Source organism: Argentina silus (assembly GCF_951799395.1).
Source record: "Argentina silus genome assembly, chromosome: 10".
Lineage (NCBI taxonomy): Eukaryota > Metazoa > Chordata > Actinopteri > Argentiniformes > Argentinidae > Argentina > Argentina silus.
Window position 1 is genome coordinate 18497231 of NC_139664.1, and position 14737 is coordinate 18511967.

Here is a 14737-nt window from a genome sequence, read left to right on the forward strand (position 1 = left end):
TGCTTGGAGGGGCAGAAAGAAGTCACAAAAAAAAAACGCCAGGAAAGAAATGCACAGCAAAGCCTGACTCCTCTGTTGGAATATCGTACAAGCTAAACATGATTGAATAGTGTTTTGAATGACGGTGATCTTAGTTCTTCTTGAACTGGGCCACTTCATGGAGGTACGCGATAAAGAGCTTGGTTCCCTCGATGTAGTTGTATCTAAGGGATGAAGGGGTGAGAGATGATCAGTAGGGGATCAGCTTAATCCTCCAACATTTCACCTTGAATAACAGAAGAGGAGAAGAGTACTGGATTGTCCATTACACAGGGAAAGGTGGGACCGTATATATACTGAAAAATGTATGCACTCACTGCAATGTGGTGTGCAATTTGGATAAAAGCGTTAGCTAAATGGCATATATGATATATTATATTATTTATATATATATACACACACACACACACATAATTATGATTATACACATCTAAATTCAACAGAATCATGTAATTAACATTGTTTCTACAGCTCATACTGTATGTACTGCGGTCATTAACCTACCAATGGGAGGTCGTGTTGACCCTACTGGATCAACTCAAATTTCAATTATCTCAGTGTAGGAAATGAATTCAAACTTGATTCAAGCATTGGCAAATCCTTAGCAATTTTGTTCTTCACAAATGTAATCTCATCTCGATTTAATTCTTGCAATGAGCGAATTGAAATTCGATCCGACCCAAACTACGACGCCCTGCTAGCAACTACTACGACTGGACCACAAGCTAACAACCTGCTCATTTTCTCGTTCTGGGAGTGCAGTCCGTCGTCGAAGCCCCCGATGGGCAGCATGATGATGCTCTTGCCCGTGACGTCCTGGAAGGTCTTGGCGACGGGGATGGTGCCGCCCTCACGGATCAGGTCAGGCTCCACGTTAAACACTGGACCAAGACAAAGTCAACGAACACCTCCGCACGTCAGGAAACACAACAGCGAAGACGAGACGCTCCACAACAAACACCGTTTTTTCCTGTTATAAGCCTATTCATTTTATCTTTTTCATTTCCATTGTAAAGTGCTTTGAGCTATGGACGACGGTATGAAGGGTGCTTTATGAAAACAAGTTGTATAATAAATGATTATTATGATTATTATGATTATTATGATTATTATTATTTCTCCGGGACAGGGTACCTCTCTTCACAGCTGCTTTCCCTGCCTCGTACAGTGGGTGCTTGGTGTCGGCGAGCCAAGGCTTAGCCCCGATGATCATTGTCACCTTCAGCTTGTTAGGGCTTCTTCTCTTGGCAAACACAGAGTGGAGGTAGTCTGTGACCTGCAACAACAGCAGCACACATATGCAACAAGAGTTGGGGGGGGGTCTTTACACACTACAGGGTCGGCCCTGTAATGTGTCATACTCTGCTGACACATTCCAGTACATTCCAATACTGGTTATATTATATTGGCTGAAATACATAGACCACCCACCTGTTTCTTGACCACTGCGGGGTCCATGTTGGGTACCTGGCGGATGGAGAATTTAGCGATGACCTTAGCAGGGATGACTGTCTTGGAGCCGGAAGCAGAGAAAGCTCCCTCTATGCCATGGATGGTCACAGTAGGGTATCGCCAACGATGAGCCAGTAGGTCTACCTGAGATAGAGAGAGAGAACACAAGGCTTATTTTACATTTATGTAATTTAGCAGACACCTTTATCCAAAGCGACTTACAACAAATCACAATGCTAGAACAAGGAATTATTATTATTATTATTATTATTATTATTATGATTTTTTATTAACATTTGTACAGGGGGGTAGTGGGGGTGAAGAGGTCTTTAGGAGGGACCGTTAAGATGTAGCCTGAAGAGATGGATCTTCAATCTACGATTGGTAGCTTATTGACAATGCTTGGTTATATTGCACTTTCTATCTATTCCCTTAGACCTCCTTTCTACCTCCTTTTAGACCTCCGACCTACCACTACACTAACACACGCGCACACGTACACGCACACACACACACACACACACACACACACACACACACACACACACCCTCTCTGTGCCCTTCATACTCGCCTTGTTGCTGTACATAAGCTGGCTGACACCTATCTTGGACTTGTAGGCCTCGATGTCAAACTCAATGTCCTGGTACATCTTCCACTCCTCATCGGACAGGGGGGCCACAGCCTCTCTGATCCCAGGGATGAGGATCTTCCCACTGGGGCTGATTAGAGTGTCTGCATGGGGGAGAGATACAGCAGATAGGTAGGTGAATGGCGGACGGACGGACGGATGGACGGACGGACAGACAGGCAGACAGACAAACAGATAGACAGATAGATAGATACATAGACAGACAGACAGACAGACAGACAGACAGACAGACAGACAACTTGGCTTTCTCTGTGAAAATCTGAGGTTTTAACCACACCTAAAATGCCAATCAGGTCTGTCATTGGCTCCATCACTGTTCCCCCATACACCCCAGAGTGTAGGTCCTGCTTGGGACCCTCCACCTACAAACATACACATGGGTGATGAGTATCATGAAGTCATTGATTGTTCTTAAATTATTGTTATTATTATTAAAAAATCACCCATCCCCACCTCAGCAAAGAAGTAGCAGTTTCCCCTGGTTCCGTAGGTGAGGGCGGGGCGTCGGCTCAGCCAACCACAGTCCGAGATGATGATGTAATCCACGTCGGAGAAGAAGGTGTCTCTCTGGGCGACGATCATGGCGTCCAGGCCGTTGGACCCTGTCTCCTCCATCCCCTCGATAATGAACTTCACGTTGACTGGGAGGTCCTACGGAGGGCAGGGGATGGAGAGGTTTGTATTGGAGCGGTGTGTATTGTATTACCTAATGTCTATTGTGTATGTACTGTACTGTATGTGTCCTAATACGGTGTCTCTGTATATCTGTTGAAATACTTTAGTGTATTTCCCACCAGAGATGAATAAAGTACAACTCTACTGTATTGATAGTGTTTGTTGTAATAAACATTCCAAGAATAAAGGCTTTTTAAAAGTATGAAGAGTCTTCCTTCCTTTTTTGATGTCCAATCAATCCTTCTACCAAAGAGCACCTTCAACCTACCAAGACACACCTGTCTATCCCAACAGCGCTTCCCTTCCTTCTTGTCCGAAAGCTCTACTCTCCCCTACTTTCCATAAAGAATTTGAGACTTCTAGAATAGCAATGGCTAGCATAATTACTTCCAGCTCACTTTTTTTTTTATTCAACTGAACATTTATTTTCTCCAGGTTAGTCTTACTGAGATACAATCTCTTTTTCAAAAGAGTACCTGGTCCAAGACAGCAGCAGGAGGAGGACAATGTTCCAGACAGCTCATGTCTTCTTACCACATGTCTCATGTCTCTAGTCTACGTGGGAGTTCTTCTGTTCATTAGTTTTTTTTATTGTTTTTATGTTCATTGTTGCCGTGTTGAGGAGCTAGCTTGCCCAAAGCATTTCATGACACCGTCTATGGCTGTATTCTGTGTGTATGACAAATACACTTTGATTTGATTTGATCTCCTTCTAAAAGGTGTTAGACTCACAATGCCAAGTCCCTGGTACGCCTCCACTGTGTGTATCCAGGCCAGGACAGGTGCTTTGTTGTCAGACGCCCCTCTGCCGTACAGGTTTCCTAGGGGTAACAATCACCGTCATTATAGACCGAAATATAGATGTTCTGTATTTACCCACTGATATGTCTGTGTGATTGCTGGATTTAAATCTTATCATCATCGTGAAAAACACTCATCAATTCCATGTAAACTGCCATGTGATTATGCCAATAAACTTGAACATGAACATTTAACATATCAATAACCTCTAAGTGTTGGTTCGAGAGAGAGAGATCGAGAGAGAGTGAGAGAGAGAGGCAGAGAAGGACAGAGATAGAACGAGTGAAAAATGGTGGAAACCTGGTTGAGAGAGCTGCCATGACTCCAGCCCATGTGTGTGTGGGCTGGAGTGGTGATGGTTGGGGGGGGGGGGGGGAAGAGGGGGGGGGAACCCCTACCGTTGATGTCTGTCAGGTTGTATGGTTCCGTGGCCCATCCATCCTCCTTCTTAGCGGGCTGGACATCCACATGGCCGTACACACACACCGTGTGCTTACTGGGGTCACTACCAAACTGGGCTGTGACCACCTTTGGTAAGAGGAGCTTCTGACCATTCGGGAGCTACAGGCACGGTGAGACACATTCAATGTTGAAGAAAAACAAACAGCTGTGTGCATGCACTGAGATACACTCTAACTATAACCCATCTCTCATTGAACTCTGAACTCTGACCTCTTGTTCTCCGATGTCCACTAGTTCCACATTCCCTCCCATCAAACGAAGTTTCTCTGCGGTCATGTCCATCATTCGGTGTAAGTCCTCTCTCTTCAAGACATCGCTCGAGTCGCTCTCTATGGCAACCCAGTCCCTCAGAGTCTAACACACACACACACACACACACACACGCACATGTGCACGCACACACACACACCCATGCACACACACACACACACACATACACACACATGTGCGCGCACACACACACACACACACACACACACACACACACATACACACACATGTGCACACACACACACAGACACACAATGATTAATTTATTTATAGAAAACTGTAATTAGCAGAACATTTTAGATTATAGATTATGTTTAGAAATGTACCTCTACATAGTCCTCTTGATGGCTGTCAACATATTGTGCCAGCTCATCGAACTGAAATGAGTGCACAGTCACTGTAAGAACCAGGAGGATGGAGGGGAGCTGCAAGATGTTCATCTGTCAAAAGAGTAGAATGATGTTTACATGGTGTTACCATTGAATCTCAGGTGCAGGAATGAGCTTTAACAGCAGGTATAAACCCTCAATAGGTTTGTTACAATCGAGTTGCAACAAGGAAACTATATCCTGCATCAAAGCAGGGAAATGGTCCAACCTCCAATAGGAAGGACACAGCTGATATACCCTAGAATCAGTTAGTACAATGACTAAGTGTTCGTTTGCATCAGATTGCCTGTCGATGACACACTCTGTCATCAACAGATTAATCCAGATACAACAGAGAGATGTGTTCATAATTGTTCACAATTAATCAGGCCCTGTGATGCCAGTGAACTCACTAAGCTAGATTTATCAACTTCAAGTCAGTTAGATTCATTCATGTTATGTTCATAAAACATAACATAAACTCTTGTAATCTCAAAAATTCCCCACTACAGATAGCACAGTCATTTACATGAAGTCTATACTTAGAACTGAGTGTGAATTTGTAAAGTAGGTTTCATATATTTTTAAATGATTTTAAATGATTACAACTCGACATGTTTTAATATGTGTATTGTTATGAAACCCACGTTCCTAAAACTACTAAATTACTTAAAAGCGGACGCCTTACCATACCCTGGTAAAACGCAGTGAGCTCGGCTCCTCTTGAAGGTTGCGACAGTCTTCAGATCCCACCGGACTGGGGCCTCTAGGAGCCGCGTGGGGGTTTATATACCCACGGTGGACCCAACACCTCCTGGTGGGCCGGGGTCACACGTTCAACCGTTTCCTGGAGATATGCCAAGAAAGCTGACAAATTGCATTTTCTCGCTGACAGGCAGAATCGTGCAAACTATTGATCCAACTCCAGGAATGCATGCTGCGTTTCGGCATGAACAAAGCACCGTGGAGGACTCAAAACATTCTGATATTTCGCTGGGTCTAAACTAAAGGTAGGCCATCAAGATAGGATGGGTAACGTTAGGATCTTTCGGGTCACTGCGCGGCGGCCTCCCGTTGTGTAAATGTTTTTTTTTCCTAATGTTATAGTAGCCTACTTTGAAAATCGCTGCAATCACTTTACATTGGATGTACTGCCCTCGTAGAACGCAATGAAGGCCGCAGCGGGGAGATGCGTTGGCATTGCGTAGCCATTCCCATGTAGGCCTAGTGGACTATTGGGAAATTCGGGTCAAATCGTGTCCATATGATTGCCGTCGTTCACCAGTACACCTCAGCTAGGTGGTGATTGGGATAGACTGTGGGAGTCTGTTTTAGGCAACAAGGAGATGACCTGTGGAGAATAATAATCACCACCAAGGAGGAGGGGAATCCCTTCTCGCGCAGCGAGCACAGCATGGTGCCAATTAAGGAACTACCGGCCATCGGAAAACAAGATAATCCCGTTAGTCTGTCGTGGTCATTGAACAATTTTTCCGCTAAAAGAAGAGAAATTGCTTCCTGTCCTTTGATGTCTTTAAATATTTCTCATCGTGAGAGGCTATCCCCAAAGCAAGAGTTTTCCTGTACCCCCACTGACATTCACGCAAAAATCACAATTGAGGAGTTGCAAACACTTACAAGTTTGTCTATTTTCGTGGTCTCATTGAAGGTCATGAAGGTGTGTGTGTGTGTGTGTGTGTGTGTGTGTGTGTGTGTGTGTGTGTGTCTGCGTGTGTGTGTCTGCGTATATGTGTAGGTGTGTGTGTCTGTGTTTGTGTGTGTCTGCGTGCGTGTGTGTTTGTGTGCGTGTACTTCTGGCTGCAGTCTTTAAGATGTTACTAGGGAAACAGATTAAACCCATTCCTTTTGAGATTAAATGCTAGGTAATAAAGTGTGCACTTCAACACCTTAGTTACCTAATTTAGAGATCAGAAAATCAGATTAATTAAAAAATATCAGGAGTAAGTGCCTGACATACAGTAGAGTGAGCAATACATTCAGTCCAGAAGAGGCTGGTAGAGGTAGAAATTTTGTCTCCCCTTTTCAATGTATTTTTTTTGTGTCTCTGATCTAAAGTTAATGGAGCACACTCCTACTGGGGTTGTCAGTTATATCAGCTGGTGTGGCCTAGGACAGGATGTTTGGTGTTTGAGTGAGAGACAGGATATTTGGCGTTTGAGTGAGACAGGGTCTTTGGTGTTTGAGTGAGACAGGGTCTTTGGTGTTTGAGTGAGACAGGGTCTTTGGTGTTTGAGTGAGAGACAGGATATTTGATGTTTGAGTGAGACAGGGTCTTTGGTGTTTGAGTGAGACAGGGTCTTTGGTGTTTGAGTGAGACAGGGTCTTTGGTGTTTGAGTGAGACAGGGTCTTTAGTGTTTGAGTGAGAGACAGGATATTTGGTGTTTGAGTGAGACAGGGTCTTTGGTGTTTGAGTGAGAGACAGGATATTTGGTGTTTGAGTGAGACAGGGTCTTTGGTGTTTGAGTGAGACAGGGTCTTTGGTGTTTGAGTGAGTAGAGTTGAGTCTGAGCTCTGCCGTGGGCAATGTTTCCCTCTAGCTGTGTAGAAGGACTACATTTTCACATACTGCTCAAAGTAATCAAAGTGCTCTGTGCCACCACAAGGTGGCGTGCTCTACTCTCTAGTGAGTTAACTGAAAAGAAGAGAAGTTTAGCAAATACATACTGGTGTAATTCCAGAGCTGACCAAGGAGAGGTGTGTGCCCACCCCATTTCCTCGATTCCTCGTTTCCTCTCTCAAAAGGCATTGGAAGGGGAAGGTCAGAGGGAAGGAACCTTAGACCTTCTCAATGAGTTTTGAGGAGGAGATGAGGAAAGGGGACACAAGGAAACACTTTAGAGACTAGGCCTTTGTATGGAATTGGCCCAGTCATTTTTTCATCATCTCCTGTAATTACCCATTGTGCAGAGTGAAGCCATAAGAGAATCTTAATAGTCATATTGGCAGGCATTGTATGGTTACTAAACTTGTTGAATCAATCCTCAGACATGCAGCTTATGCAACAGTACCTCTACCTTAATCTGAGTGGAGGCTGGTGGAGATAGAAATCAGAGGACAGGCTCATTGTAATGTCATGGAATGGAATGAGGAATATATCAAATATTGCATTCCATGCATTACAATGAGCCTGTCCTCAGATTTTTACCTCCAGCAGCTTCCATTGCTTAATACTCGGTAATCTGAATGGCCCTGCAGACAAATGCTACATTTGGCAGGTTTCATGGGTTAAAAGGACACTTCATCAACTTTTAACATCACAGTCATTACCTCCAGCACTGTACCAGTGTCCCACAGCTGTTGTCTACATTCTGTAGTCAAAAAGATAAGAGAAAAGGTCCTAAGGAAATGACCCCTTATCATCAGATACTGGAGATGATGAATGAATGTGATGAGTGAAGTGTCCCTTTAAGGCGGTTTCATAATATACTACTTTCGTAAAACACCACATGATAAATACATTGGTGATTTGAATCTACTTCTTTTTTTAAAATTATTTCTACAATGTAATGTAATGCTATTGGAGGTACACTTTTATATTGTACATAATGTCAACAATACGTGTGATCATGTTTAGGGCCCATCACATTTCTATAGCTGATGAAGATAGAATGGAGATTGGCTGCATTTACATTGCATCACATTGCAACACATTAATAAACAGAAGTAGTGGTCCTCTGTGGCTCAGTTGGTAGAGCATGGCGCTAACAACGCTTAGGTTGTGGGTTTGATTCCTGCTGGGACCATATATACTGAAATGTATGCACTCACTGCAATGTAAGTCGCTTTGGATAAAAGCGTCAGCTAAATGGCTTATATTATTATATTAAGTAGGGCTAGGTTTTTTCATAAGCCTGACCTGCTGACGAAGACCCCCAAACGTAGTTTTACAGTATGTGCGTCTGAATAAATCACTGGGAACACTCTATAATGCCTTGTCCTTCAATTTGCCTATTTATAAAATAACAAGTACTTTCGTGAAGTGTCAACACACCATACAATTAGGGCCGTCAGTCGATTAAAACAATTTATTGATTAATTGTTTCCTATTGGTTGTTTCACCTATTCATTAATCTAATGTGGAAATGTGATATTATTATTCTTTTCACCTTGCAGTTAAGGTAGTTTCTAGACAACAAACCCAGTAGTGGTCCTTTAATAATGAGTGGGGGAGTAATAATTGTACTTAACAATGAGATGATGGCCTCCAAATCAATGGTGTGAATTGCCATTCCCATCGATGAAGACAAATGGGGGCTAATTGCTTGATCCGAGCTTCCTTGGTACCACTCTTGTTTACTTGGCTATATGTCAGTCATTTTAGCTTTAACTTCTTGTGCTTGATCTGACCTATAGAAATCAACTAAAGTATTAGATGATTAATCTTTCTAATAAATCGAATATACTTTACAGCCCTATGTACAGTATATGTATGTATGTATGTATGTATGTATGTATGTATGTATGTATGTATGTATGTATGTATATATATATATTGTATTGTATTGTATATTGTATATATATATTGTACATAGGGCTGTAAAGTATATTCGATTTATTATACAGGACACACCTTATCATTCAATGGTTTTTCTTTCTTTCTATTATTTTCTACATTGTAGATTAATATTGAAGATATGCTTTGATGACAGCATGTATATATATATATATATATATATATATATATATATATATATATATATACCTTCATATCACTGAGGATTATTGAGATACAGTAGTTAATTAACCAGTAGTTAGTTCCGTTGTAATGTCCCTTTAAGTCTATTGGCAAGCTGCAGAGCACTGAGTCAGCGAATCTATTTGTTAAAAAGTGCTTCACCAGTGGAATATTAACAGATTAACCAAATGTATCCTTTTAATTGTGGATTCTAAACAGCACTAAGCACACTGGGATACCATCCGTACCTCAGTACAGTTTTCAGTAGAGCCATGATGAGGATCAACGCTGTAACTGTCTCATGCTGCACTCGACTGATTGTGGTATCAAACCCGCTTGAACGAGGCCTGATGGATTTCTGTCTCTGGTGTAAGAGAACATTCTAGATTGTTATTAAAGATTCTCTAACAAGTTCTGATACATGACCCTTGTTGATGGCCTCTCAGTTGATCAGTTGTGTTTGCGGTTGTTGTTGTTGAGGTGTTTTTTGGTTTCTTTTTTTACATTTTCTTTTCCAGTAGTGCAGAGATTCCACTGTGATAACAGCCTCAGGCCCACTGAGAATAGCTCCAGGTCAAACCACAAGCAATACACTGCCTACACTCTTCTTAGAATGATGTGTAAAAACACACAGCTGGCAATAGCAAAACATGTTGGCATTACTTGAACTACGTCATAGGTGTCTGTTTATCTAGAATTCCCCTTTAGCCAATTGTTTTTTGTTTTTTTTATTGCGGACCATGAACAATATTTGAAGATTTACATAACTCTTTACACACATTTATTCCATTTACACAGAAATCTTCCTAACCGAATCAAATGACCCAAATACCTCTTTCCATGCGGGGTATTTCCACATGACAGTCAAACATATTCTCTCTTTCATCATGTCCATACCAGAGAATAATTATTTCCCTTACGATGACAACTCCATATATTAAATTCAGTTTGTGAGCAACTCCACTGTATTTTGTCCAACTTCAAAATGCTTTGCCACAGCTTGGCATGGTTGCATCCTTTCTATGTATCAGTGCTACACTGAAAACTTCTGGGACAAAAGAGAACAGTGTCATTCAATAAAAGACTCCAAGGTATGCAGATGTAAAGGAATAACATGCTAGTTTTGATTGGCGATGGTAATCTCAGCAGTAACAGGCCCAGCCACGTCCAAAGTGCAGGAGGGATGACCCATTCTCTGTAATCCAACCATGCTCATTGCTGCAGGTCATAGGGGTCCGGCAGAAAAGAACAGATTGGAGAAGAGTAAAAAAAAAAAAAAAAAGATCTAACAATCAAAGTGTTTGTGTTTGACAGTAAAGCACAACAAGTCATTTCAGGTATCTTCTTTAAACTTGATGTTTCGTGTTCCTGTGTCGCTAGCCTTAAACCAGACGGACACTGACGATTCCAACCAATGAGAGCAGACCCGATGGTAGCTCTCACATGGGCTGATGCAACCGAGCCTCCTCACATCCAAAGCCCCATTTAGCCCCTATTCGATATTTTTTATTTATAGTACATTTCTACATAGGCTGGGCTATATTTGAAATAAATTACGATTATGCATTGTCAAATAAATTCAATCGACAATGTAATTCAATGTTATAAAGACATGCAAACTTTGATTGCACAACAAACTTGATTGTACATGCTTTCCGTCCGCTTACATTCTTCCAGCAGCACGCCTTTCGATCCGCCCACCTACGATCAACGACAAGGGGGCGATGTGAGGTCGCATGTCAATAGCTGTTCTCTGGTCGTCTATCCAATGTTCACATTGTCTCCCTCAACACTAATTCAGTCAGGACACTTCCAGTACGTTGTGAGAGAATGAGAATGGTAATACATTAGGTTTGGTGTAATTGGTTGGCTCCGCTCTGATATAGCTCCCCGCCTGAGGTAAAACTAAATTAAAAACAATATTATAAGGCGGGTAGCCCATGACTTTTCAAACCCCCCATAGGTGGGGAAAAGGCAGGTGGAAGCTGGGGAGGTTGGTGGAACGACCAACCTCTTGCATAGCCAGTGGCGAAAACACTGTTTAACGCTGTGGAGTGTTGCAACTCGGCTCCTAAAGCCTGGTTCCCGTGAACATGTGATGTGTTGTCTTTCTTTCATTGGTGGGTTCAGCTGTTCGTCACCTGATGGCCTGTCAGCCACCTGACGGCCAGCTGCCCTTTCCTTAAAGTGCCCTGCCTGAACCTATGTTGATTTCAATAAGTTCTGCCTAGAACCCAAAAGGGTTCTTCAGCTGTCCCTGTGGCAGAACCCTTTGAAGAACCCTTTTGGGTTCCATGTAGAACTATTTTGGAACCCAAAAGGGTTCCTCAAACGGTTCTATGACAGGGACAGCTGAAGAATCCTTTGGAAACCTTTTTTTCTTGAATGAATGAAAGACAAGGATACTTACAGTTTTATCTTTAAAATCATATTTCTCTTTCCTTAATTAATCAAATTCAAACACCTTTAAACTAATCTTACTTTGTGACTTTCAATTTGAACGTACTTTCCATTATCGTAAAAGGAGGAAGGATGCATGTGAATTTCCACACCACTAATTTCTTTCGACAGCAGTGGTTGGGGGTTTTCAGAAGTGCTCACTGTGGCTTTCCCCCCCCCCATGCTACCTCCTCAGTGCTTATGTGGGTCACTTTCTCTGTGTTCTCTGTGAAACATCACTCATTAACACAGTTGTTACTACAGGGTCAAAGCAATTACACTGTCATCAAGCATTAAAAACCCTCTTGTGTTCTCTGTTCCGCCAGACAAGCCTTCGTTACATCACAGAGAGACACTAGAGTTAAATCTCACAGAGACATATTGCTAGATAGACAAAACCTTAACTTAGGAAGGGGGAAGGAAGGAGGGAGCAAGGGCAGAGAGAGAGAGAGATAGAGAGACACAAAGAGAGAAAGAGAGGGAGAGAGAGAGACACAGTATTGATGAACCGCAGTCAAACGTGCATTATAATCTGCAGTACAACTGTCATGTCAGCAAGGTTACTGGAGACTTTGATTAGATGTACTGTAATCTACGTATCATCAGGAACAACAGTGTCTGTATATTTCTGTTCTGTTCTGTACTGTTCTACTATACTAACTGTACTGTACTCTAATGTACTCTACTCTATCTCAGATGATGATCATAATGAAACCCACCCATGGAAAGACAGCGGATGGTAGAGTGGCGATGAAAGAGTTGCGTAGTACTTTAATAATCGCCATGGGGAAATGTTTTTGCAGCAGCAGATAAACAAAGGACCAGATATTTAAAAAACGTAACATTCCCAGAGGTCCTCTGGGACCACGCATTAGGCCTACAGTATACACATCTCATTCCCGGCACCACAGCCCCTGGCTCCAAAAGTTATTTTTCCAGACCAGTTCCATTTGCAAGGAGATTACCCAATACTTTGTTACTCGACCTGACGTCATATTCCCGCTCAGGGCAAGAGAAACCTATGAAGCAGAAACACAATGAACTGCAGCATGTACCAACTACTGTATGCTGCATTAGTTTCATTTCATTGGATGAAATGTCTTGCTGAAGAAAGGATTACAGTGTAATTGGAAACGCTCTCGCCAAATTCATTCATGTTTCAAAGTATAGGGTTGCACATGGAAATCAGAAGGTGTGTACTGTACGTGTTCACTGCGACTGTGAAATATTTTCATCTATCCATTGTTTTTTTTAATAATTTACTCTTATGCGACAGGGCATTTGACTGTGTGACAAATTATTATCAAATATTCCCAAATGTGTGAGACTATAAGCCTTCTGCATGAGGCTACATTCCTACAGCTGCATTCAACGCCAGACTGAAAAGTAACCGGGAACGTGTAGTGCTTATTTGATTCATTATCAGTCTTCCTTCTTACAGCTTTGCATTTATTTGAAGGCAGTCCACGGATTTGAGGTAGGATGAAAAGTTACCGGAGCTTGTAGTGCTTATTTGATTCATTTCCAAGGATTTGACAGTATTATTTCAAAACAGTCAATTGGCCAAAAGGTGTGGCCTGAAAAGGTAGACGGATTTGGTGAAGACATGTGCTATCTTACTATTTACATGTGTTTACGTGTGTGTTTACATAATGCTCTTTTTAATGTTCTTTTTCTTATCCTGTCCAGTCCTTCTCTCTCTTTTTGTTAAGTCTTTGCACCCTATTCTAGCGTTTTTAATAATAACAACCTATCACTTTAGCCGTACCATTACAAGATGAATCAGCGTCTCCTTGAAACTCCTAACACCGATTCCTAAGGCAAGAAGCATTATTCACCCGAAGTTTCGTAAAAATTGGGCCAATTCATGTCAATTTGAATGATTGTAAATGCTGCATCTGGATGGCAAGACACATCATTCACAAGTTTTGTCAAAATTCTGTTCCCTGCTCCACTTTGTGTACGTCATTACCAACCCCTCCCAACGTCACTACTACAGTATGTAAGAACAATGTAATTACTAAAACTCTGCTAAGACATGACAGTGTTATTACACAGGCATAGAGCATCAACATTAAGTCACTGTTACTCTGCTGTGGAAGTGAGTAAGCCCAGGGGCTCTGCCTGCCTCCTCCACTAGCAGTGTGAGCCATACAATTGGAATTCATAGTCAACATCCCCATTCACATGGCCGGTGAGGAGGTACAGATGGGCAGATGACTGATTCTTGGCCATGTTTGTTGTGGAATGCGGACGGGGACGGACGGTGGGGGAGTTTAACAGCAGCCAGGACTCCTGCTCCTTCATCTTCTTTCTCAGACGCTTCTACACACGATTCTGGCCCTTCAGGGCTTTCTACACACAGAGGGACAAAGAGAGAGAGAGTTGAGGTCTTGTGTAAACAGTTACAGTACATAATGCCATCAATATGAACTCACACACCCGTTTGACTCCTGTCGTCATCGTTATTCTGACAAGACACAAACACCCATCCTAAACAAACACGCACGCACGCACACACACAGACACACACACGCTCACACACACAGACACACACACATACGCTCACACACACATACACACCTACCGGCGGTGTCCATCTTTGGTGTTCTAGCCACATTGCCATGGTCTGAGGGGCTATTAGATGGTGTGAACCATAGCAGAGTGAATGACGGCCGGCCTCTCACCAGGTACTCAACACGGACATTTACCGGTATATTGCGCCACTCTCTCATACATATACATGCACTCAGCATCCATATTTGACAGTTGGACAGGGAACTGGATTTTAGCAGCTGAGAGACTTCTGCTTTTTTCATTGTGTTTATTGACATTATCGTTGCAAAGGAGGAAGGTATAGGTTAAAAACTGTTGCCTTTGTTTT

General features: G+C 42.4%; 1 protein-coding gene across 1 annotated transcript; it reads right to left on the reverse strand.

Annotated features, from left to right (window-relative positions):
- Positions 1-42: 42 nt before the first annotated feature.
- On the reverse strand, positions 43-4789 carry LOC310811178 (cytosolic non-specific dipeptidase-like; the record flags this gene model as incomplete). The annotated part of the gene is made up of 11 exons (XM_083679265.1): positions 43-203; positions 773-920; positions 1174-1315; positions 1471-1631; positions 2060-2224; positions 2419-2503; positions 2595-2792; positions 3549-3637; positions 4016-4178; positions 4290-4433; positions 4676-4789. The coding sequence occupies 11 exons, from the start codon at positions 4787-4789 to the stop codon at positions 131-133; spliced, it is 1482 nt and encodes a 493-aa protein (XP_083535391.1). The 3' UTR covers positions 43-130.
- Positions 4790-14737: the final 9948 nt, after the last annotated feature.